The 27,223-nt window shown below is 33.5% G+C and overlaps 1 protein-coding gene across 2 annotated transcripts in view; it reads left to right on the top strand.

Annotated features, from left to right (window-relative positions):
- The window catches only part of LOC126889376 (TOM1-like protein 2), a 96,109-nt gene that overhangs the window by 47,161 nt on the left and 21,725 nt on the right, over positions 1-27,223 (top strand). For both annotated transcript variants that reach the window (XM_050657630.1, XM_050657629.1), the window contains exons 5-7: positions 3,370-3,652; positions 10,592-10,715; positions 10,770-10,848. In XM_050657630.1, coding sequence (XP_050513587.1) covers positions 3,370-3,652; positions 10,592-10,715; positions 10,770-10,848 — 486 coding nt within the window. The remainder of the gene's footprint in view (positions 1-3,369; positions 3,653-10,591; positions 10,716-10,769; positions 10,849-27,223) is intronic.

Here is a 27,223-nt window from a genome sequence, read left to right as displayed (position 1 = left end):
TATGAGAGTTTGCTAACAGAAATTAGAGCAGAATATACCACACAATCACCACCGGAAGTATTCGTTGAAGGCGAAGAGATAACATTGAGGGTTGACATGGCGAAGAAAGCTGTAACTTAACTAAAAAATGGTAGAGCTCCAGACCCAGAAAATATTCCAGCCGAATTAATAAAAAGTGGCACAGATAAACGCTTTCTAGAACTTATTTGGTGTATGAACAAATATATAAACGGTGTCACACCACACAGTTTATGGAAAGTAGCTTATATTTCTTCCATCCATAAAAAAGGAAGAAAGTTGGATTGCTCAAATTACAGAGGAATATCGGTAACTAGTACACTAAGCCGGGCGCACGGACGAATTCTTAGAAATCTCATTGAGATGGAGTATAGAGAAAAAGAAGAAGGTTTCCGCTCTGGAAGGACTTGCACAGATAATGTCTTCTGCCTAAAACAACTAATTAAGAAAAAAATAGCAACCAATCAAGAGACCCATCTCATGTTTGTGGACATCCGTAAAGCATACGACAGCGCTCCTGTGACTAAATTGTGGAAATCACTACAAGAACCTAACATTAGCTACACTCTAATCAAAGCATTAAAAAATCTATATGAAAATTCGACAGCACCAGTAAAAATTGGCAACACACTATCTAAAAAGTTCATCGTCAACAAGGGTCTGCGCCAGGGCTGCTGTATTTCACCAACATTGTTCAAGATAAATGTTGCAAAAGCACTAAATCAGTGGGAACGTAAATGTCACGGTATGGGTATAGACCTCGGAGAGGTTTGTTTATATACCTTACAATTTGCTGATGACCAAGTTATCATAGCTAATGATAAAGACGATCTAGAGTATATCGCAAGAAACCTAGAGGAATATGAATAGTGGGGCTTGAAAATTAAAGTGGAAAAAACTAAATACCTACATGACTAAAACTAAATACCTATAATGAAGAAATCACATCTTGTAGTGGATACACGTACCTGGGAGTAATCTTCGATAGAACGGGAAAATACGATGAGGAAATAAAGAAAAGGGTAATTAATACAAGCTAGACGAACAATTGGCTGCCTAAATAGAGTACTTTGGAGCTCCAAAATAGGAATACAGCGAAAATACAATATCTATGAATCACTAATTAAAAGCAGCTTACTTTACAGAGCAGAAACTTGGAGAATACATGGAACTCTTCGAAATATTTTTTCCATCTTTCACATATTTGGTCTTCGTCCACTATCAGGTTTTCTTGCTCATCTTTTACACTCAGTGTATTTTTAATGTACAGTTTTAATGTATTTTACATCGTAGAAATTTCTTATTTTGTTTTTCTTGTAATTTTCTTCAATACTCTTTATTTTATCATCCATAACCTTTCTTTTCTCGCCCTTATTTTCTTTACTTTTTTCGTTGTTTGGCATACCTTCCTAATCTTCGCGTCTTTGCGATCGCAAACTTTTTAATCTCCAATCTGATTTTTTTAATTCTGCTCTACATTCGTCATCGAACCAGTGGTTTTGTCTAAATCTTCTTGTTCTTGGTGTGTTCTTCGATTATAGTGTTGTTTGCTTCCTTTATAGTGGTTGTCATTTTCAAGAACTTTTGTTGTATCTTACTCATAGTAGGCATCTTGTTTGCCGTAGCTTTCTTGTATATCCTTGTAGCTCTTGAAAATTAAATTGCATCTGTCATATTAATTCTAACCAAAAAAAATGATCATAGGTTAATTTCTACTTGTTTAATTTCATTTGATCCCAGAATTTCCATATTCCTCCTATTATTTCTCCAGAAATGCGTACTTGATATCCTGTTTTCAATTGCAAATGTGATCAATACGATGAAATAGAAATATTTCCATACATTCGCAGATGCACTGAACACCTCAATTCCGATTATAACCCCGGGAGACTTTCATAAGAGAGAATTCATAACTTTGAAACATATCAAAATATCAAAATGTAATACCATGTAGAATGCCTTGTAAAACCAAGCTTGCTTGTAGAATGAATCTTGAGTTGCATCCAAAAGCTGTATTTCACCAATGTGTCTTAAACCCTCAGAAGTAGAACATGCAATCTCTAGTTTAAAAAATCATAAGGCGGTTGGACCAGACGGTATAAATGCGGAAATCCTGAAGCTATTTGATATCAAACGCTTATGCCAACTTTTTAACAACTTTACAACACGGGGCAAATATCAATAGATTGGCTAAAATCAACCTTCGTGGCAGATATGTCTTAGGCCGTCCGCACATGGATCGATCGAAGACACGTCTCGAAGTTCGCGCGTCTCGCTCGTCTTGTACGAACCCTGCGGCACAAGCGATTGTTCTCCGCACACTAGTTGATTCAGTTTGCTCACATCTTCCAACCAGGAAGAACGGACTTTTTATGTATCAGCCAAAACGACTATTTCGATCTGTGAAAAGTACAGTTTTGTTACATTTTAGTATAATTTGTATACAATGAGCATTATACAATTGAGGACATTTTTTTACTTCCCCAACGAATTTTAAGTTAAACATCTATACTAAATTTAAAATCAAGAACTGTAGAAATAAACAAACCAAGACAGGTTAAATGCTACTAGGAGCACTCCCGAATCATAATTTATAATGTATAAACTTTGGAAATCATTATTTCGGATTTACAATGTATGTACATTGTACATTGTAAATTATGATTCGGGAGTGCTCCTAGCAGCATTTAACGTGTCTTGGTTTGTCTATTTCTACTGCATCTTGATTGTAAATTTAGTTCAATGTTTTCAGAATTTTATATTACAAACAATATATTCCCACAAAGCTACTAGTACTACAATCAAGGAACATAACATGCACCGATCTTTAAATAAAACTAAAATTTAATTTGGCCCAAAAAACAACAAAAACGAAGGAAACAAATAAAATAAACTGTCTCCATGACTGGAAACGTGAGTCTCACTCGAACTTTCTCGTGCGCTACCGATCGCAAGGGACAAGAGTCGTATAAGACGAGGAGATTTGTAATCCTAAACGTCACGTCTACGGAGCTCAATGCCACAACGAAGGAACTTGAGTGGCGGGGAGAGATCTCCGCGATTGGAATCGAGTCGACTACTTCGAGCGGTGACCCATGTGCGGACGGCCTTAGTCGTGTTTGATCTCATTTTATATTTCTCCTAAAAATTAGCCAGGAAAAAAGATCTTTGGACTGGTTTTCCAACACTCTAGCTTATTTAGCAGTACCGTGAGGTTGCACGTGTGGTATTCTACAACACGAAAGCTCGTTTACAACCAATGGATTTATAAAATTTTATGGACATCAATATTTTATTTCCTACTGTAAAATCTTTAATGCTCATAATATAATTAAAAATATATATTTTTAGGAATTACATGCAACTTGTCAGAGCATGCAACATAGACTGGTAGAATTGGTAAGCAAAATTTCCAACGATGGGCTGTGTGAAGAGTTGCTCAGAATTAACGACGAACTTAACAATCTATTTTTAAGATATAGTAGATGGGAGAAAAATAGAGATGTCGGTATGAAGCAGTCTGCTTCTGCTGTGCTAGCCAAAGCTATACCTCCAACTACCAAACCACCATTAGAGGCCAGCGATAGCCTTATAGATTTTGACGATGATATATCTAAGAATTTGAATGGGTTAAGTAAGTATCACGCTTTAAAAAAGTATTTATTCAAGTAAATTTCACTACATTTCTTTATCAGCTTCGCATATGGTTGCCAAATATTAACTTCAGCAGAGATATGAGTTCAAATTAGACTTGAAAACTTTTAACTTGGTCAGTAACCCTTAAACGCCCAAGGGTGGGTAAAAAATGTCCACCTAATGCGTATTCCCTTGTAACATATTTATTACGTGTTGAAAATTTTTTCAAAAATTATTTATTGTTAAATAGACAGCCCTTTATCGAATGTTAATTTGGTTCTACCGATATTTTTGAAAATAAAAGTAATATCTTGAGTTAAATATGGGTGGGCATAAAAAGTACACCCTTGGTAAAACTTGTTACTAAAGGTTTCTATATAATTGCTCGTTGGTAGGAACATAATCCATATAATTATCAACATATAATTACATAATCGACATAATTATCTGCGAATGAGGAGGCTGAAAGGTAGAATGTGGAGAAAATCGACAAATCTGAATTACTGGCTTTTACTGGTATGTTAATTTTGATGTTCATTGTAATTTTGTTGTAAGGTTTGTAAATTGTTTATATTAATATTTTAGAAGATGCTGTGTTTAATAAGCATAAGATTCTTAAGTTTAATCCATTTCCAAAAACTCTCAATAAATATATTAGCTATTTTCGACGTGGACATTTTTTACCCACCCTTGGGCGTACATGGAACCTAAAAAAGGTTGGGCGTTTAAGGGTTAATGATTATGGTCTAGAGCAAAAGGTGAAGTGCGTGCGTCATTGATTATTGACCACTCGCCAGCAGAGAATTTTATTACAGAATCAATGTCTATCAACGCTTTATCGATGCAAACTTTTAGGCTGTAGAAACGTTCCAGCCTACTGAGCAAACTGTTCCACCTGGTGCAGCAGTCAAGAATCAAACTTAATTCCTTGCCTTTTTCTTCCTTGTGTAAGGAAAAGCTGAAGGGTTGGTGCTTAAATAACCCTTATTGTCCTTATTTAAATAATTACGACTTCATCTGCTAACAACATACTTTATTATAAACAATAATATTAAATCAGCCAAGGCATGTCACAATTGTACGTACAATAATAGCTTCGTTCGCGGTAACAATCCTGTACAAGTCCAGGACTAGTTACGAATTCTCTTAGTACCCGGGTTGTACGCAAGCGCGGTTCAGAATCAGTTCAGGATTGATTTACACCGCGAACGAATTTAGAACTAGTCCATAACACTATTATAACCTAGTTTTTATGTATCCATCTTATTTTGATGAATTTGTTATTTTAATTCAGATTTGCATGAACTTTTACTAGAGCAGATCAACCAGATATATGTTTATAGTATGGATAGGCATGGTTTAATGAAATATTTTATTGTTATAAGTTTAGTGGTTCTAATAAGCTACGAGACCATATTAAAACATTCTCCAAATATTTTTTCTAAGAAAAAAATTTGTTCTCTTTATACTGGTTACTGGTATTGTCTATAGTCTATAATTATTATTATTATTGTTACTTATTGTATTGTTATTAATTACATGGAGTATTTTAACACTAACGTCCACATTATGTATTGTAATATCGGAGAGGACCACAAAAAATCAAGTGGTGGATGCTAAAAGATGAGAAGGAAGGTCTATTCAGGGAAAGAATAGTAGAAAAAATATGTTGGAACATGAAAGGAAGCCCTAACACAATTTGGAGAAAAATGGATAATATTATTAGAGATACGGCTATTGAAATACTTGGGAAAACGTCAGGAAAGAAGTTTGAGGATAAAGAGACTTGGTGGTGGTCAAATGAAGTACAAGGAAAAACAAAAGAGAAGGGAAAATTATATTAAAAAGTGGCAAGAAACCAGATCGGACTTAGATCTTCAAAACTATATGGTCGCAAAAAAGGAAGCGAAAGTAGCAGTAGCAAAAGCTAAAGCAGAAGCGTATTCAAACCTATACGATCAACTTGATACCAGGGAAGGCGAAGCAAATATATATAAAATAGCCAAACAGAGAGCAAAGAAAGCAAGAGATTTTAATCAGATTAGATGTATCCGAGATGAAAATAATAAAATACTAATTCACGAAAAGGATGTCAAAAAGAGATGGAGAAAGTATTTTGACACTTTATTAAATGAAAAAATTTGACAGACAGCCTGTGGAGTTAACGGAAACAGTAACAGCAATGGTTACCAGAATAACAAACGAGGAAGTGGCTCAAGCGCTTCAAAAAATAAAGAAAGGAAAAGTAGTCGGACCAGATGATATTCCTGGGGAAGTATGGAGAGCATTGGGGGAGACAGGAATAACTTGGCTAGCAGGTCTATTTAATAGAATTATGGAAGTTGGACAAATGACAGACGAATGGAGAAGCAGTATATTAGTACCTGTCTACAAAAACAAGGGAGCCATACAACAATGCACAAACTACAGGGCTATAAAACTACTTAGCCACACCATGAAAATATGGGAGAGAGTAATTGATAGACGGATACGTGAAGAAACCGAAATATCCGATAATCAATTTGGCTGTATGCAGGGCAGATCAACAACAGATGCAATTTTCATTGTAAGGCAACTGATGGAAAAATACAGGAATAAAGAGACCAACGCTCATATGGTATTCATTGATCTTGAGAAAGCATATGATAGAGTTCCTCGAGAGATTCTGTGGTGGGCACTCAATAAGAAAGGAGTCCCTGGCGAATATGTAAAGATTGTGAGAGATATGTATGAGGGAGTAACGACTAGTGTTAGAACAGGTGTGGGAGAGACTGATAAATTTCAGGTGAAAGTAGGATTGCACCAAGGCTCGGTGCTTAGTCCTTATTTATTTTCATTAGTTTTGGACCAGATAACAGCGAAACTACAGGGTAGTATTCCATGGTGCCTAATGTATGCTGATGATGTAGTGTTAATAGGAAATAGTGAAAGAGACTTAGAACAAAAACTGGAACAGTGGAGACAAGCTCTGGAGGAAAAAGGTTTAAAACTTAGTAGGACAAAAACAGAGTATTTGGAATGTTCTTTTAAAGATGGAGTTACTACAAATAAAATGGTATCTTTGGATGGTGAAATGATTGTGAAAAGCAATAGTTTTAAGTACCTAGGATCGGTATTACAGAGCAATGGAGAAATAGATGGAGATGCATGCAGTAGAATTAGGGCTGGATGGATGAAATGGAAAGAAGCGAGTGGTGTGTTGTGTGACAGAAAAATTTAAATGACGCTGAAGGGAAAATTCTATAAAACAGCCATAAGACCGGCTATGATGCACGGAACTGAATGTTGGGTAGTGAAAAAGAAAGAGGAACAACGAATGCATGTGGCGGAAATGAGAATGCTTAGATGGATGAGTGGAGTGACAAATGATAAAATTAGAAATGAGTATATTAGGGGAAGTCTAGGTGTGGCACCAATTGATGCCAAAATTAGAGAGCATAGGTTAAGATGGTTTGGTCATGTTCAACGTCGAGACGTTAGTCACCCAATACGAAGAATAGCTGAAGTGCAGATTCCTGGAAGGAGTAGGAGAGGAAGACCAAAGAAGACCTGGGGGGAGACGATAAGGCAAGACATGTTGGTAAAGGGGATTAACATTGATATGACTCAAGATAGAATTGTGTGGAGAAATGCAATTAGGGAAGCCGAGCCCGCATAGGGATAAGGCAAAGAGAATGATGATGTCCATATTATGTATTGTTTATCAATATTATATTAGGGTATCCTCGTCTAATAAAGATTTCATAGATATACCTATGTTATTTTATTCATTTTTTCAAGTAGTAAATTTTACATTACATTGGTTATTTTTGTATCACAAATAAAATAAATATTTAACTTTAAAGAGACACACAGTATTTAGTACATATTCCTTCATATTCAAAAATGTTTTATTTGTTTATGATCATATTAAACTGTAAAAATTATACATCAAAGTATGTAAAAAAGATTTTATTGACAATCACAATCAATAAATTTCTAACCACAGTATTAAAAACAAATGAAATAAACACAGAATGAAAAGCAAACACCGCTACAAATCAGATGTTTAAAGCACAAAACAATATAGAAATGTTTGTAAGTATTTTGAAATTCCTACTGCGCATATTCGGACTCCGAGTTCGTTTCAGATCCCAAGGATCGGTTGGACTGGTTCCGAACTCGCAGTTCTGTTACCGCGAACGACAATTCTGACAAAATCCCGGACTATCAGTTCAGAACTCGATTACCGCGAACGCTCTTTCTTAAAGTGCGCATGCGAAGTAATCCTGGACTAGTACAGAATCGTTACCGCGAACGATACTAATATAATTGATTCTCATGTGTTTTGTCGTCTATTTTATATTTTATTGTTAACTCACAACAACACGTCTATGAGTTCACCTACGGTCAATGTCAATTCAATAGTACACATCTTATAAGTTTATTTAAAATTAACTTAAAACATATTCTACACAGAGTGTCCTAATTATACTACACTTGACATATTTTTGCAAGAACATATCGTCTTTGGAAGGTGATTTTTTTAACGTTTTACCAACTTTTCGTATTTTCATGAGCAAATCACTGTAACGGGGAATCAATTTAATAGCCATTATTAGGCGCGAAAACACTTTTACTGGCGAAAGCAGAAAGTCAACTAAAAATTACGGATACAATTAGCGTCTCTTTGCAAAGTAACAAGACACTTACTTAACACACACACACACTACACATGACACTAAATACCTCATGTTGTGATTGGCTGAATGACATACAGTCCATGCCACTAAAAAAAAAAAAAAAATAGACAAATAGAAGAGGTCCAAGGCGGAGTTCATACTCGAGCGATATATCTAAGCGATAGGCGATACGCACAAACAAATACTTAAAATCTAAGTAGAGACGATAAAAAAGGTTCACTTCCGCGCGATTCCACAACATATCGCAAGTGATATATCGTTCGAAGTGCTGCGTGTCGGTCGCCCTTGCGATTTGTTGCATACGATATTGATATTTCAAGCTGTATTTATTTATTAGGTGAAACAAGCCAGTTATCAAATTGTTAACTCCTAGTGTAAATATTTATTCAGTATGGTGCAAATGTTTGGAATAAATTAGTTATTTCGTAAACCGGCGACTTTACGGAAAAATCCCAAAACAGGTCAATTTTTATTTTTAAATTATTATATTTTGGCATATTATCATACGAGTGACGTCATCCATATAGGCGTGATGACGTAATAGATGTTTTTTTTAATGAGTCTAGAGTTCGAGTTATGTCTCATTTGAAAGGGAATTCAATTCTGTATTCAGTAATATAAATATTAACATAATTATTTGTACACGGTAACCAAAAAAATTTTGTTAAAATAAATTAATTAACAAAACAAGAAGAATGTACAGTATTTCTCATGATCATTTTTCAGTGCGTAACAAATGATAGGAAAAAGGGTAAGTCCGTGATAATACACATTTATGACATTTATTCTAACATGACATTTTAGTTAAATCTGACAGTTGTCACATTTTATTTTCAATTTGGAATAAAAACAAATCAGAAGTGTTTCTTGCATTTATAAAATGGTATTTTCTTTGTTTTGTATAGTCTTATAAATTATACAGATTATATTTGTAATATTATTATCTAATTAAAAAAAATATTTTTTTACTATGGCGCCATCTATCGACAACTAGAATAACTAGAATAAATGTTATAAAAATGTCACCGACGAAATGTAATCACCGACGTGCCTTTTTTCTGTCACATACAATTTAATGCGTTAGAAAGAAATCGAAAAACTGTGACGCACTGAAAGATGATCATGAGAAATACTGTAGGTAATTTATTTAATTCAAAATACATTTTACTGCTGCCAGAAAATCGAAAACCATGTTAATTTGACAACCCAGTATTATGTACCCACTATTTTCTTCTGGGTACATTTCAATGTCTTCCTCACTTGAGCTCATACTTTTATATATATATATATATATATATATATATATATATATATATATATATATATATATATATATATATATAAAACAAGGTTGAAATATTGGGGTAGCAGCAATCTCAAAGAAAACTCTTTTTAATAATTCCAAGCTTTATTTATAATGATAATAATATAATCTTTATTTAAATATAATTATATTATAATGCTACCCCAATATTTCAACCTTGTTTCCTAACTGTTCAGCAAAGATTATATACCTGTTAACTATATATATATATATATATATATATATAGTTATATATAATATTCAACCTTGTATATATATATATATATATATATATATATATATATATATATATATATATATATATATATATATATATATATATATATATGTTCTTAAACTCCTAAGTGGAGCATAGAGCTTCAGTGAAAACGCGCCATCGGGTTCTATTTTGGGCTAGGGCCTTCACCTCATTCCAAGACTTTCCTTGACTTCTTATCTCGTCCATGATGGATCTTCTCCAAGTTTGTGCTGGGCGAGCTCATACTTTTAACTGGCGTGAATTGTGCTTCCATCATCATAGCATGCTCTCGGCGATTTATCGTCCGTTCTCTATGAACCTTCCTAGCACTATATCGTGGCGCTAAAAAGTCGCTTATCGTCTATCGTCCGAGTATGAACGCCGCCTAAGAGTCAAAGGGTAGGCGTACGCGATGCAGTCGAGAGAGAGGGCGACGACGCAGTTCAATCGCACTTGTGGCACGTGCTACCTGCTAGCGCGATAGAATGGCAAGTTGCCCACTCCCAGTAACTTATTTCGAATTTAACACGGTTTGCTGAATCCAGCATGTAAAGAAAACGCTGGATTGCTGGGTCCAGCAATTGCAATCTCTAACGGTAACCCTTTACCTCTATTTGAAAATTTGCATTTTTTGTAATGAGTTGCCAGTTGCAAACAAATTAATAGACTTAGTTTAATTTTATTTTATTACAGCTCTTACCCCAAACAAGGCCGCAGGAGATTCATCAGCTAATAAAATTGACGACAAAGTACCTAGTGATGAATTTGATATGTTTGCCCAATCTAGGAATGTTACTTATGAAAGTTCCAAGCAAAGGTTGGTGTAGAAATCAATATCGAATAAACATAATAAATTATTTTTTGTTTTCAGCGGAAGTACCTATAAAGATAATCTCAATCCGGATCAGATTTCGGGAGGATTGAGTACTGTAACTCAAAAAAACCAATCCGTGAGTTTTCTTTAAACTTTTCTAATAGTTGGAGAACGAAAACGAGCACACAAAAATAAAACTATGAGGGGCGACGATATTATGTTTTGTTTTACGCGTATGATAACGCTGATTTCGAAGTTGCTCTCTTTCTCCTGTCGTTTCCCCATTACTGAAGATTCTCATTGGTCTCTATCTTTAATTACTCTAAGGGTAAGAACAGAACAAGTGGGTCGAGGTAGAGGTGTAGGTCGCGGTGGATGCTACTAGTTAAGTCGCGGTCGATGTCGACAGCACATAGCAAGGAGGTCACCTGCGCTGTCAGTCGAGCTAAAACCTCTATCAAGTGAAGTAGTTTAATGAAATTTGAATGACAAGAAGACTGTGCTTTTGCGATGTTGCGGTGTCAGTCAAGTGAAGATAGTGATGAAATGTCAGCTGTAAATAATCACATCTTCCTTCATATTTCAAAAATTTACTGAATTTAATTACTTTAAAAATTTAAAAATAAACTGAATACAAAAAAGGGATTATATCAAAAGTATCAACTCAGATAGCGCAGGCAATGACAATTTCTCTTCAAACAGACCAATCACAGGGAAGCATCCTTGTAGGCCGCGCAGTAGACATCCATGTAAGACAACTTCATTTTATTTTCAAAAGCATCGATGTAAACCTCCTGGATGGCATCGCGCTAAATCTCCATTGCGACTTACCTGCTCTGTTCTCTTCCATTCAGTACAATGTGTTTGTTTTACATGAATATTGACATCGAACGCGACCTCCACCTCCACCGCGACCCACTTGTTCTGTTCTTACCCTAAGGGTATCGCAGAATGAGTGGCCCGCTGAATTCTGAATTTAGTCAGACCATCTGGTTGGTGAGCGTCCTCTTGTCTTCTTCCCGGAACGTTTCTAGAAACAATTAATCTCCCTAAATTATCGTCACATCTGCGAACCACGTGTTTAAAGAACTGAAGAGTCGCAACTTTCTGCCCCATATAGAAATATTGAGAATACATAGTCCAAAAACCAAAGCTTTTCACCTCGCAATTTTTACAGAATGGATCAATTTGCTTGAAAATTTGAGAATAAGTAGTGGATAGTCCATCGATCAAAATCTATATGATGCCGACAGGCGCTTTTACCATGGGGGTGGTTGCCACCCCATCTCGGGTGTGGAAATTTTTTATTATATTTTGACCGCAAAAGTTAATAAAAACATCCTTTCTAAGCAAAAAATGTTCTATACATTTTTTTTTTGATAAAATTAATAGTTTTTGATTTATTCGCTATCGAAAGTGTTAGTTTTATATTTAAAAAATCAATGTTTTTCGATGGTATACTTATTTACGATTCACTCAATTTTTGCCGTAGAACAAATTTTATGAAAGCAATTTCTTGGAAATTAAATTATGTACCTACAATTTCATACTTAAACATTTTTTCGTATCTCTGATGCTAATCTTTCTATTCGGAAGAAAATGGCATTTTTTATCAAATTGCAAACATTCGTTATTCGCTTTAAACTACAGTTTTTTAAAAACTTAATCATTCTAAGCCAGTCAAACTTCTAGAATCTATTAATAATATATAAATAAAGAAGAGTAACTAAGTAACTAGTAAGTCCAATGACTAAAAACACCGCTAATTTACATTATTATGCTTCCAATTGGATTTCTCTTTTTTTTTTCAAAAAAATATATTGATTTTTTAACCGTAAATTTTTTATTTTTTATCTTAGAAAGTTCGTTAAAAAAGAATATTGTAAGATTTTATAAGATCTATAAGGCTATTAATATTAAATCCTTTTAAAATTCTCAGTCACAAAAAGAGGTAGCATTGAAAGGGTTGGTAAAGGTGGTTTTTGCATGATATAGTCTGTTCGCTAAATTCAGACGCAACTTTCTAGATATTTTAGTCGGTAATTTTCCCAATTTTAGTAAAATTGGCAAAAAATAATTACTAAATAGTTAATAATCACTAAATAGTTAGTAATTTTGCCAATTTTTGCAAAATTATCAAAAACCAAAAAAATTATCGACTAAAATATCTAGCCAGTTGCGTCTGAGTTTAGCGAACCGACTATATTACAAGTTTTAATTGTCAATAGCTCACTCAATTTTTGCCGTAAAAAAATTTTTGCAAACCAAGTTCTTGGGAATTCAATAAGCTACAATTTCATATTTAAATATTTTTTCGTATCTCTGATGCTAATCTTTCTATTCTGAAGAAAAGGGCATATTTTACCAAACTACAAAAACTCCTTATTCGCTTTTAACTCAATTTTTTTAAAAACTAATCACTCTAAGTCGATCAATCTTCTAGAACCAATTAACAATAATACATAAATCAAGAAAACCAAATCAGGTCAATTACAAATTTTAATTAGGGTGGTGATTAGGGGGTTGTTTACGATCACTTTTTTGCTGAAAAAAATAGGGACTGACATTTTTTTCATTATAAGTCACTTAATTTTTTTAGCTAGAAATTTTTTTTTATTTCTAGAGATACATATTTTTAAATACTTTAAATTAGTTTCAACAAGTTATCCTAGAAAAGTGCATAGGTTTCCCGTCCTTTGACTTTGAAACTACAATATTTAGTATTTGACGAAGAAGAGCCAACATATAATAAAGTATAGCTCGATTACTATTGGTCTTAAAGAAAATAAAAAAACGGTTTTGTTTATTTTTTCAAAAGGTACATTTTTGTTAAGTAAAGTTGTTTTGATAAAACAAAAACTGTTATTAGCTTAGAGTTATTAGCAGAAAACTGATTAAAAATATTGATTTCTTCAATAGAAAACAAACACTTTCGATAGCGAATAAATCGAAAACTGTTAATTTTATCAAAAAAATGCATAGAACATTTTTTTCTTATAATTAATGTTTTTATCAACTCTTGCGGTCAAAATGTAATAAAAATTTCCACCCCCGTGATGGGGTGGCAGTGGCAACCATCTCCATGGTAAAAGCGCCTTTTGGCATGATATAGATTTTTGATCCTTGAACTGTCCACTACTTAACCTCAAATTTTCAAGCAAATGGATCCATTCTAAAAAATTGCGAGGTTTGGTCACATTTTAAGCTTCATTACTTGGACTAACTAGTGCATTGACCAATCTCATTTTTATTTTTTGAGAGATATATCTGTCTTTCAAACTTAAGCGAATCATCGCATTTTTGCCATACTAATGGGCCTCAGAGCTTCTGCTTATGTCCACTATCTGGTATTCAGTCTGGTCATATCTGATAGGCTGATCAGTTGTGGACTTTGTATTTTGCCGCTCTTTGTGACTTAGCGCCATTATAAATGTTGAATAAAGGCAATCCGTTTGAGTATGACATTGAAAATTGTTACAAACATGTCGATGTTGTAATCTTTCAACAGTTTTACAGTTCTCGTAGTAATACCATCCAGTTCAGGAGCCTTGCTTAGCTTTGCTACTTTAATAGCTTACTCCACCTAGGCACTGCGTCTATATGTTACTCATATGTGGAATAATTCTTCGTTGAAGCATGTCCCATACATGCACGATGGGAATCAGGTCGGGGGATTTTGCTGGCCAAGGCAACACATCAATACCTTCGTTGGTAAGCCAGTATGTCACTGGGCGTGCGACATGTGAACGAGCATTATCATGCATGAGGTGGAAGTTTTGATCAACCGCATCAGCAAACGAATGCACGATAGGTTGTAGAATGGTGTCGAGGTACTGCTGAGCTGTAAGGAAGCAATTTGGAAAAACGACGTCTGTTCTGCTACCGAATATTATTTCACTCCATACCATTACTGCACCACCTCTGTATGTGTAAACGTCCTGAACATGTTTTAAGCGTTCTACATTTATAGATCGTTTCCACACTCTTACTCGACGAGAATCTGGAAATCTAGATTCGTCGGAGAATAAAACTGTAGCCCAATCATTTGCATCCAAGTTTTGATATTATTGACACCACTCTAATCTTGCACCGCGATTGCCTCTGGAGATAGGTGGACATCTCAATGGCCTTCGATTGTGGAGATTGGCTTCATGGAGACTATTTCCCACAGCCTATGGTTATCTTGTGTGCCCTCCACAAGTCGCTAACCAATTCAGGTGCTGTAATTGTTGGTTGTCTTCTAGCGGTTAACACTAAAAATCGGTCTTGAGCTGCAGTTGTAACGCGCTCACGTCCTAGATGACGTTAGGCTAGACTTTCAGTGTCACAAAAATGCCGCCACAATTGACTTGTAACACTTTGGGAGACTCCCATGCACTCAATTACATTATTTTGCCGCATGCCACATTGAACAAGACCTACAGCCCTATTTATCTCATCCAAAGTTAAATGACGTCATTTTAATCCACTCGGTAAAAAAAACTTTATAGCATGAACAAAATCGAAACTAGCAGAATATTTACTGTAGTGTAAAACCTATTATAGTTTGTTCCTCTCCTGTAAAAAGCCTTGTCAAATATTTAGTGTAGGAAACAGAGGTTGAACCTCGCAAAATGGACACAAGTCCGGTTTAATTTTTTTTCTGGTATATCAAGGGGTGCTTATTATGAGACTAACTTTTTCTTAAAAAATTTCTCCCCGGAAACCCTCTTTCCATCCCTTTAAAGGGGTAATTTGTGGTTTTTACGAAACGTAGCCCTTCCTGTAAGGTTTGCAAAAAATTTGCTTTATAGTAAAATGAAGATTACTATATTTCCTACTAGTTATTTCCCGACAGCATATGTCTATCACCCGCCGTTTAGCGGGGGTGGCGCCCCAAAGTTGACAAGTTTTTAAAAAAGATGTTTTAAAAAAAATGTTTTTCCCTAACTGTAATGAAAATCAAGAAGAAACCCCGCGGCAATTAATCACAAATAAGTGGCTGATTTTTTGCTTTAGGCTTCATTTAAGGGCAATTGCCCATTATTTAATTACAAGGTGTTGCTTTTTAAAAAAACCCCTTTTTATACCATCTGAACCGCTTATGCTAGAGTAACAAAACTTTCAGCGATTACCCATGTACAAGTATTATTTTTTACAAATTTGTATAATGCACCCCCATATTTTCCTCGTAACCACCCCAAAAAAGGAGAGTCAATAAAGAAAATAATCAAAAATTGATTTTGGGTCACCACTGTGGCTTTAGGGTGCAAAGAAAGTAAAATATGCATACGTCATAATGTGTAGCAGACAGTGTGTTCTTTTATTTTCCATAAATACGTTATCAATAAAATGAATAGGTGACGAAAAAAAAAAAACAAAAACTGGAGCCGGCCAAAGCATTTCTGAGGTTTACGGTTCCACTGTGCCGTAACGGTTTATTATACGAAAAAAATGCATATACCTTATTTGTAGAGAAAATAGTGGTCTTTTATTCTGTATAAGTTTTGTTTCAAAAAAATGCATATGTAATGAGAAAATCGTAAATACATGCTCGCCAAGGGATAGGGGTAGTTTCTGCAGTTTATTTTCAAGGATAGGGGTAGTTTCCGCGGGGATGTTGCAATAACCATATATATTTATACAAACTGGAACATGAAGTAAAAACCACTTCTATGTAAAAGGTATATTAATAAAAATTTTTAGAATCCCAATGGATTCAATAAAATGAGTTCATCAGAACGTTTTCAAACCTATCGGTCCATCATCAGTGAATTTGAATACTTGCAAAATAGCCCCAGAACCAAACAATGGTTGTGATTATAAATAAATCTACATTATGTTAAAATAAATTTAAAATGGCTAAACGCCGATGTTCAGGGATTAAACCTCTGGGAACATGGTGAAACTCTACCTGAAGACCCAATCCAAAAATAAATATAAAATAAATATATATTTAAAATATATTTATGAAAATATATATAAATAAAATAAATAAATAAATATATATATTTATGAAAAACCCTATTGATGGAGCATATGCCCATATGCCCAAAAAGCAAAAAAAAACCAAAAGCAAAAGAACAAAAAAATTTTTTTAACCCCCCCTTTTATTTTTTTTTCTTGGCTACAGGGGTTGCATCAACAAATCGCTTTTGGTGTCCATGCATGCGTAATAAGAACGTGCACAAAATAATATATGAAGCATTTTAATAAAAGGCATGGTGTGTGAAGGCTTCCAAGAAAATCGCTTTCTTTATTAATTCTCCTTTTTTTTTGGGGTGGTTCCGGGGAAAATTGGGGGTGCGTTATACAAATTTGTAAATAACACCAGTACATGGATAATAGGGAACTTGCATAAATTTTTAAATTCGAAAAAAATGTTATAAATCACAACAGAACATAATTTAAAACATGTATCAAAGATAAAAAAGTTTTGTTTGTCTTTCGTTTGGCCCCTAAAGACGATTAAAAATTCAAATTAAAACAGGTGGTCCAAAACGCGTCGTGACGTCACTTGGTTTAACGTTTACATTTTTCCAATAAAGTAAACAGAATTTTAAATTAGACGTTATAAACGTCGGTAGAAAATACATTTATGTGACGTTACAAGTGTTTTTGATCGTTTGAACTATTCATAGAAAATGTCTACTTTTACAAAATGGTTTTATTTTCAATAGTCAACCTTCGTTCTTTTCCTCCAAAAACAGTATAAAACTCCAATTTTAACAAACTGGTATATATTATTACAATGACATACGATAAATGTCATTAGAATATAAATATTTTTGACTTATTCCACGACGATGAATTGGCAAGTAACCAAGTAGGTGGAGGCCAATAAACTAAAGAAGGAGAAGAAGAATATACCTAAATATAAGGTTGTGTCTAGGTATACGCTAACGTGTACTCAAATAAAAAAGTTAGAGTGTCAGTGATTTCTTATTTTTTATTTGTTTAGTGTTTGTTTTTAAATTAACTATGGAGTGTGGACAATTATTTAGTTCTTTTAATGAGTTTAAGAACATTTTAAAACAGTACGAAAAAGATAAGAGACTATAAATTAATATATATTTTTTTAATTATAAACGAAATAGTATTACCGTCCAAGATTAAAATAAAAGGAAGACCTAAAGCTTTCACAACAATAATTAACTTGTTCTGAAGCTATTATCTTTGTGGCATTTTTGTAATCAACTATTCTAAATGGGAACTAAGCCACAATTTAACTAAAAATTGATTTTATTAACGTTTCGACGTCTAAACCGGATGTCGTTGTCAAAATACAAAATATTATTAAATTAAACAAAAATGTTATTGCATAGTAAAAAATGTTTTCTAATAATTTATTTAATCTGACTAATTTTTGTATTTTGACAATAACATTCGATTTGGACGTCGAAACGTTAATAAAATAACTTTTTTAGTTAAATTGTGGCTTATTTTGTATTTAGAATAGTTGATTATAATAATTCACTTACGTATAAAAATTATTTTAACAATATTTTGTACCTACATGTCATGTCAACTAAATACATATAATTATTTTGCTAACCTAAATATATACTTTTATATATATACATTGATTTATTACAATTAAGTTTGAAACATCTGAATAGTTCTGCTTCCCTTCCCTTAACAAATATTTTTCTATTAAACAAACACTAAATATATCAAAATAGCATGTACCAAAATATATAGTCACTGCGCAAGCTAAATAATGATGTCACTGGCTTGATGAAGTTTTATTTGCGTCTACCTAACTTTTTTATTTTCGTACACGTTAGCGTGTACCTAGACACAGCGAAATATAACCATAATCAAAACTAATGCAAAACTATGTGACGTCACGGGCCGTTTCAACTATTTTATACCGCAGAAGACTTTAAATATGTATTTCTAAGTTATTATGAGTTTTTGAAGCGTGAAATTTTGGAAATCTCATTTTTAAACAAAACTGAACATTATTATCTAATAAAAAAAATGTGCAAGTTCCCTTACTCTAGCATAAGCGGTTCAGATGGTATAAAAAGGGGTTTTTTAAAATGTAACACCCTGTAATTAAAAAATGGGCAACTACCCTTAACTACCCTATACCAAAAAATCAGCCACTTATTTGTGATTAATTACTGCAGGATTTCTTCTTGATTTCCATTACAGTTAGGGAAAAATAATTTTTTAAAAACATCTTTTTTTAAAACTTGTCGTCAACTTTGGAGCGTCACCCCCGCTAAAGGGTGGGCGATAGACATATGCTGTCGGGAAATAAATAATAGGAAATGAAATATTTGGTACAAAAACACTTGGATAAACCCAAAACAAATCTTTATTTGACTACATATCAAATACAACTGGTTAATTCTTTTACCTGTAAACTAACTAAAATATAATGCGATAATTAGCAATACATGAGCGTCGCGAGTGGGGTTTATAATTACATGGCCAATACATTACATCACCCCACCCTAAAATCCTACTTATAACTAAATTTAGGAACACAACAAAACTAAACTTCTAAATACTATTTTTCGAATCCAAAACGTTTTGGTTCTTTTCTAGATCTTATTGGACGTATATGTGGGATGCCTGACTCTTGGATAACATCACTATCATTTTGAGAGTCTAGCTGAGGCTCCCCACCTAGATTTCCTGTTGAGTTTGTAGCGGTTTGGATAACATTTTCCTCGTTATTTTAAATATTATTTTCCTCTGAACTATCGTGCATCGTCTCCGCAAATGTAATACCTTCTAAATTATTATTAAAAATTATTTTAATTTGATTACAATGTCTTTTCCACTTAAGTTTACTACCTAACGGATTTACCAAATATGCTCTTCTACCTAAAATTCGTAAAATCTTTGCTTTGCACCACGACACCTTGGTGTTTTCATAATCTTTAACTAAAACGATATCTATCACTACAAACTCTACCTGTCTCCTCCCCCTATAATATTTCTTATTATTTTCTTGCGCTTGCATCAAGTTACGTCTAATTTGTGTTAAATCAACTGGGTTTGATTGTTGGTTTTGTAAATCATCAGGTTTAATTAAATCTAGACGCGTTCGCAAAGCCCTTCCAAAAAATATCTTAGCGGGAGAAGTACCTGTCGACAGGTGCACTGTGTTCCTATATGTTAATAAAAATTTAAACAATGATAAATTAATATTTCTTTGATCAATATCTTAACAAAAAATGCTTGACTGTTTTAACGCTATTTTCAGCAGCACCGTTGCAATGTGCTGAAAAAGGAGGTATTGTTATATGTTTAATACCATTAATTAAAGTAAAATGTTTAAATTCTTGCGATGTTAGCTGCGGGCCGTTATCGCTGACAAGTACTTCCGGTAAACCATAACGAGCAAAACACTCCCTAAGTTTAGCGATCGTAGCCATTGAGGTGATTGAAGACATTGGACAAACTTCTACCCATTTAGATAAAGCATCCAAAATTATAAGAAAATGAGTTTTTCGTGTTTCGGCAAAATCTATATGCACGCGCGACCAAACATTTTGAGGAATGCTCCAGCCTTGTAAGGGAACCTTAGGAGGGTCTGCCTGCATGTGCTGACAAGGAATGCAGTTCTTGCTGAGAACTTCAATTTCTGTATTTAATGATGGCCACCAAATATAAGACCTAGCTAATAATTTCATCTTAACTATACCAAAGTGAGCTGAATGCAATTAATTCAGTAATTTATTTCGTAGTTTACTAGGAACAATTACTCTTTGTCCCCACAATAAGACGCCATCTTCCATAGATATTTCATTTCGTTTAAGGAAATAGGGTTTAATTTCTAACTCAACATTTGTGGGCCATTTGGCCATAACATATTTAGTTACACGAGACAAAATCGGATCTAATTCTGTTTCTTTCCTTATATCACTTACATTAATAGGAATTTCTTCGCTTTCTGCTAAATAATTTAAATTAACAGTTTCCTCTATATTAAACTTAGAAGAATCTAGCCTTATCGACTTATTTGAAGGCAATCTACTTAAAAAGTTTGCTACATTTTTTGTGTCGATACATGCTTTATATTAAAATTGAAACCACTTAAAAATACTGCATATCGCTGCAATCTATTGGCCGCCGTAACCGGTATCCCATTTTTAGGGCCAAAAATGGATACTAACGCCTTGTTATCTGTGATTAAATTGAACTCCTTCTTATATAAAAATTGGTAGAAACGTTTGATTCCCCACACTATTATAGTAGCTATAATAGCTGTTGCTTCTTTATCTAGAGTCGAATAAGCCTTTCGGTATCGCTGAGCGTTCTACTAGCAAAATAGATTGGTTTCTCGCTACCATCTTTCAAACTATGCGAGAGAACGGCTCCGATCCCATAATCTGAACTATCAACCGTCAAATTTAATTCTAAGGTTGGGTCGTAATTAACTAATACTAATACTAATTAATACTAATACCGTTGATTGATAAATACGGAAAGATACGAAACCCTATGCATTATTTTGTTGTCTTTAAAACCTGCCCGTATAGTGGCGCGCCTAGCTTAAATTTGTTGGAACTAGCCTTAGAGGGAAGTGTAAAATTCTCCCTACTCAAGGAACTAGCTAAGAACACGCGGTTATTTTACGTGGCCCGTATTCAAAATTTTAACGCAGCAGTCACTATCATATTAATCTGTATTAATTTTTTTTTGTTTTTGTTTCTGCAATAATGTTGAAAATATAAATTGACTATAGAGTTTTTTTCACTAGTCTTGACCTCACAAGTAAATACTTTTCGAGTTATTTGCGAGTGAATATATTCATTTCTCAAAAAATAATACGTTTTTAGACGGATTTTCGCAAATAACTAAAAAAGGAAGTATTTCACCAAAAAAACATTCATAGCAAAAATACAGCTTATCAAAAAGTGAAAAAAATGTTTTATATAAATATGACATATTATGAAGTCGTAGACCCAGTAAAAGCAGAGTTGTAGCTAATGAAAAGTAGGTTCTTATTATTTGTCAAAGTCAAAATTGAATATTTCTACATGAAATAACCAAAAAATTAAGAACTTTTCGGGGAAAACTCATCATAACTTTTTTAAAAAGTTTAAAATAAGCTTTATTTTTTTGAGTTTCTAGTATCAGAAGTAAACAAGTTGCTCACAAAATAAAGTTGATCCTTTTTTTTGTAAAAAAAATCTAAAAATCACCTCCTAATTAGCATCTCAAATGAAATTAATCAGTAGCGCTTCATAAGTTACTTTACGTATGGATACTTATTATAGAGGATCTGTAAGTTTCATCGGTTCATAGTGCTTATTTTTGAAAGGCTGTAGTTAAAAGGGCTTCAATGAGTCACTAATCACGAGTATATGCAAATTCGGAACAGCCATATCTTAACCAATTTTTGTATTACAGAAAAACAAAATATTCAGAAAACCAAAACCTTTACACTTTGGGATATTTCGTATCACAAGTTATTTAAAAAAAAGGCATTTTTTTCAAAATAAAAAAAATACTGTAAAACTAGATTTACGATGAAACTTACAGATCATATGTATTATAAACAATACATAAGTAAAGTCACTTGTGAAGCGGTAACAATAATTTGATTTTATTCGTCTTGAGGGGCCAAACGAAAAACACAAACTACTTTTTTTCTTTTTAAATCGTGTTCTGTTGTGATTTATAGCACCTCTTTCGAAATAAAAATTTTATGCAAGTTCCCTTTTAGAGGGTGATTTTCACGCTTTTTTAAAACTATTTTTACAAAAAAGGACCAACTTTATTTTCAGCGTAACGTGCTTACTTTAATGCTAGAAACTTTTTTAAAAACAAAAACGAAGCTTTTTTTTAAAGAAATGTGCTTTATTTTTTGGTTATTTCACGTTGAAATATTCGATTTGGAATTTGACGAATAAGAACTTACTTTTTTAGCTACAACTCTGCTTCTACTGAGTATAAAGACTTTATACAGACATTTTTTTTTTAATTTTTTATAAAGTATATTTTTATTGAATACTTTTTTCGATAAAATACTTACTTATTGTGTTATTTGCGTAAAACCGTCTAAAAACGTGTTTTTTTTTTGTTAAAAAATGAACATATTCACTCTCAAATAACTCGAAAAGTATTAGCTTAGTCAAAAAAACTCAATGGAACAAAACTTGCTACAATTAATCAGTTTATCCACTTGATAGATACTAGATAGCATTAGACTTATTGATATTATCGCTACCTAGCCTTATACAAAGTGGATTTAGAAAGTCCACATCTATATTAGACAACCTAATGGATATTGAATCTGTAATTCATGGGTCATTTGGATGTGATAAAGTATGTTTGGCTTATGGCTATCTTTTATTATATTTTATAACGCGTGCCATTTGGGGATTAGATATAAGAATTCTATTAAGTTGGTCAATTCCAGGAAATATAAAATTTATTAGTAATTTCCTATATAGACGAAACTTATTCGAATCGATAACGTTCTTTTAGACTCAAAAATCCAATTAAACGACATTCCTCAATGGTCCACTCGTTGCACTTTTCCTTATTGCAATCAATGACATCGCTAAATCACTTAACCCACTAGTCATTTAGAAATTAGAGAATTAGTCAAACACTACTGGCCTAGAATTTTCTCCCACTAAAACGAAAACAATAATCTTCAGTAAAACTCCAAAGAAGCACATTATACTACCAAAAATCTACCTAAAGAATTTCTTCTTCTACTTTTTCTTTTATATAGGCAGTACTGCCTGTTTTTCTTCAACGGTGCCTTTCATTCTGTCCCTAAATTGTCATTCCATCTTTTCCTTGGGCGTCCTATACTTCTTCGGCCTAACGGTGACTTGTCCCTGGCTATTCTTATTATCCTTGATTCAGACATCCTGCTTATGTGTTGATTCCACTCTTCTTTTCTATTCTTTACCCAGGTATTTATATTGTTTACCCCACATATGCATCTGATTTCCTCACTTCTTACCCTGTCCCGTAGTTCTTTTCCAGAAATCCTTCTTAAAATCTTCATTTTGTTGGTATCCAGACGTCTTTGTATTTTGCTTGCATCTGGTCTTGTTTCGGCAGTGTAAGTCATAACTGGTCTAATAACTTCAGTCAAATGACTTATATATTTGGTCCTTTGTTTCCACTCTAAGGTATTTGTTTTTCCAAATTGTGTCGTTTAGGCATCCAGCCGTTCTACTGGCTTTAATTATTATTAGTCTTTAACCTCTTCTTCGATATTATTGTCGGCTGATAGATTAATTCCCAGGTATTTACTTTTATTGTCTAAGTCCAATTGGCATCTTATTGGTTCTTTGGATATTACTAAGCTTTTTGTTTTTTGGGCTGATATTTTCATATTCATTTCTTTTGTGTTAATGTTGAATTCGTGCAGTAATCTTTGTAGGTCGCCTTCGCACTCTGCTACTAACACGGTGTCATCAGCGTAACAGAGTATGTTTATCTCTTTATCGCCCATTTTGTACCCTCTTTTTTTCTTCACTTGTTTTATCATTGCATCCAGCGTTATGTTAAACAGTAGAGGGCTTAGTGAATCTCCTTGCTTGATTCCTGTGTTTGCTTCTATATGGGTTCTGTTATTATTCGATTGACTTTCATTTCTATTTTATTTCGTACATAAATGTTTTCTATCAGTTTTATAATAGCCAGTGGTAAATTTTTGTCATATAGTAGGTGTATCACGTCTTTTAATTGTATTCTATCAAACGCTTTCTCTAGGTATATAAAACAGAAAAACCCTCGCTTGTTATACTCTAATGATTTTTCCGCTATTTGTCTTATCACAAAAACTGCATCGTTATGATCTTCCCCTTCTAAATCCTCGTTGTTCAACCGATATATTTATGCACGCCATTATTTTCTTCATCAGTATTTTTGTTGGGAGTTTCAGTATAGTGCTTCGTAAATTTATCCCTCTATAATTACTGGGGTCTGCCCTATCACTTTTATTAAATAACGCTATCATCTGAGTGGTACTCCATTCTTCTGGAATTCTTCCTGTATTTATTATTTTACTTATCAGGATATTCAGTTCTTTGTAAAGTCTCCCTCCTCCGTATTTTAAAAGTTCATTAGCTATTCCATCTTTCCCTGGTGCTTTTCGATTTTTCATCTGTTTTAAGGCGTTCGTTATATCTTCCTCTTTACTTTCTGTTTGCTCATCCGATTCTAATCCTGGTTTACCAGTTCTTTATGATTAGCTGTTTGATACAGGTTTTCTAGGTAAGTTGTCCATGTATTTGTATCAATATGTTTTACTTCTATCAATTCCTTCATCTCTGCTGTTTGACCTCTTATCATTTTCCACATTTCCTTTTGCATCCCGTATAAGTAGTGCTCCATCTCTTTTGAAAATGCTTACCAATGTTCTGTTTTCTTCCTTCTTACTATTGAGTTTAACTCATTTCAAACTCTTTTATATTCTTCACATATGTTTTTCTCGTTCTTTTGAATTTGTATTCTAGCTAGATTTTCTTTTTTCTTGGCATTTTATTTTTATTTCTTCCATGGGGTGTTCTCCTTTTCTTTCGTATATGTTTACTTATCTTACGTTCTCCAAGTGCCTCCGTTGCTGCCATTTTGATATTATCTCTAATCTTCCTCCAACTTTCTTCTATGTCTTCATCTGGTGTTATGTAGTTTTCGTTCAGTACTTTTTGCAGTCTTCTCTGGTATTCGCGGTGTGCAAGTACTTGGAAAGGGAAACGAGAAACGACCGTGCGCGAGTCGCGGAGAAATATTGCAACTATCTTAAATAATTCATATTGTCAATTGAAATTGTCAAATGGACGTATATTTCATACCTTCTGTCATTGACTCAGAAAAATTATATATTGCTCCACAATATTGATATGATATGCAATTATTATATAAAGGTAAATTTAATTAATTGTATTTTGCTTGCAGTACTGCATTTTAATAACGGATTTTATTTACTACCTACAATTGTTTACGTTTGCTAAACATAACCTGCATCTTATTTTTTTCTTCTTATTATTTTTTTGGACTATGGTCTTGACAATTATCCAGCAACCAGGACTAATATAATTGGCCAATATAATTAAAAGTGCGAATAAAAGTACAGAGCGTAGAAATAGAGGTCGCTTTGCCGAACTTGCACGGTCCCAATAGATCTCGTGTTGACAAGTCTTGTAGCTGTTCTACCTTTATTCTTGTCTCACATTCAATAGGGTCTTTTTTCCTGTTTTTTTGTTGTATTCTGATTTTTTCAAGTACTAGGTTGTGATCACTTCCGATATTAGCTGCACTTAAACATCTTATGTCTAGTACTTGAGAATGAGGGATGTTTCTGTTTGTCAATATGTAATCAATATCGGATCTGTGTGCTCTTGTATTTTTGAATGTATATTTTTCTTGATCTTTGTGTCTGAAGAACGTATTGTTTATTCCAAATTCGTTCTGAGAGCAAAAGTTAATAAGTAGTTCCTAAAGAGTTTATAATAAATTATTCAGAATTGATTAACTTCTTGGGGATAAAACTGGATAATCGTCTATCTTGGTAAGACAATATACACTCACTCCGACTGTCAGCTCAAACGGGCTCAACTTAATGAAAAATATCTCTCATAAACAATGGGATGTCGACGTCCAAACTCTTATGACTGTTCACTGAAGTTTGGGTTTCAACCTGAGATACAGTCGGAAAAATGAAAGAATACCCATGAACGAACATATAAAACACGCTGTATTTTCCTGTCATCATGTCGCAAAGAAAATTGCCCAGCGCAAGTACATGTAATAATAATAAATACAGCGTGTTTTTTATGTTCGTTCATGGGTATTCTTTCATTTTCTCTACTGTACAATACGCTAAAGTGTTACGTTTGGCTTGTTCTCTTGTATTTAATGAAAGCATGGATAATAAAGGCCAGCTCCACTAACAAACTTGAAGTCTTTGAAATGAGGTGCCTGCACCGAATGCTTAAAATATCATGGACATACTTAGGGACATATTGCGAGGAGAACGATATACTTGTCGGCAACTGGAACTCGAAGGAAATATAGAGGGTAAGAGAGGTCTAGAAAAAGATGTCATGGTTGGGTAATATTCGCCAAATGATATTAATGAAATTACTCTTAATAGAATAATGTAATCGTGACTATCTAATATCTCACCTGACAATACAATGCACGGTGGACGCCTACGCAGAAATACACGGCACCTTTAAGAAGTAAAGTTAATAATAAATAATTCAATAATTATACTTAGTCACTATTTTCCCCCTAACTCGGAAAATATCGACGGCACGAAAAAACTTAGAAGAAATTGTTGGAAATCGCGATTGCAACCATTCATGAGTCCTTACCATTTTTCTCTCGAAGAGTTTAAATTGGCCGAGCGGGTTACTAAGTCAATTTCATTTAAGTAAATATGTTTGCAATATATCCAAACAAAATATACAATTATCAGAAGAGACTGTAATTAACGAAAATAACTACCTATTTTTTTATCGAGATTATGAGGCAAATAAGAAATGTACAATATCTAAAATCACCGAGTGAGTATTTTTTCTCGTTAAATAAAT

The sequence above is a fragment of the Diabrotica virgifera genome, chromosome 8 (genome assembly GCF_917563875.1).
Source record: "Diabrotica virgifera virgifera chromosome 8, PGI_DIABVI_V3a".
NCBI lineage: Eukaryota > Metazoa > Arthropoda > Insecta > Coleoptera > Chrysomelidae > Diabrotica > Diabrotica virgifera.
Note: the sequence above shows the minus strand (reverse complement) of the source record. Positions and strands in the feature narration are given on the sequence as shown.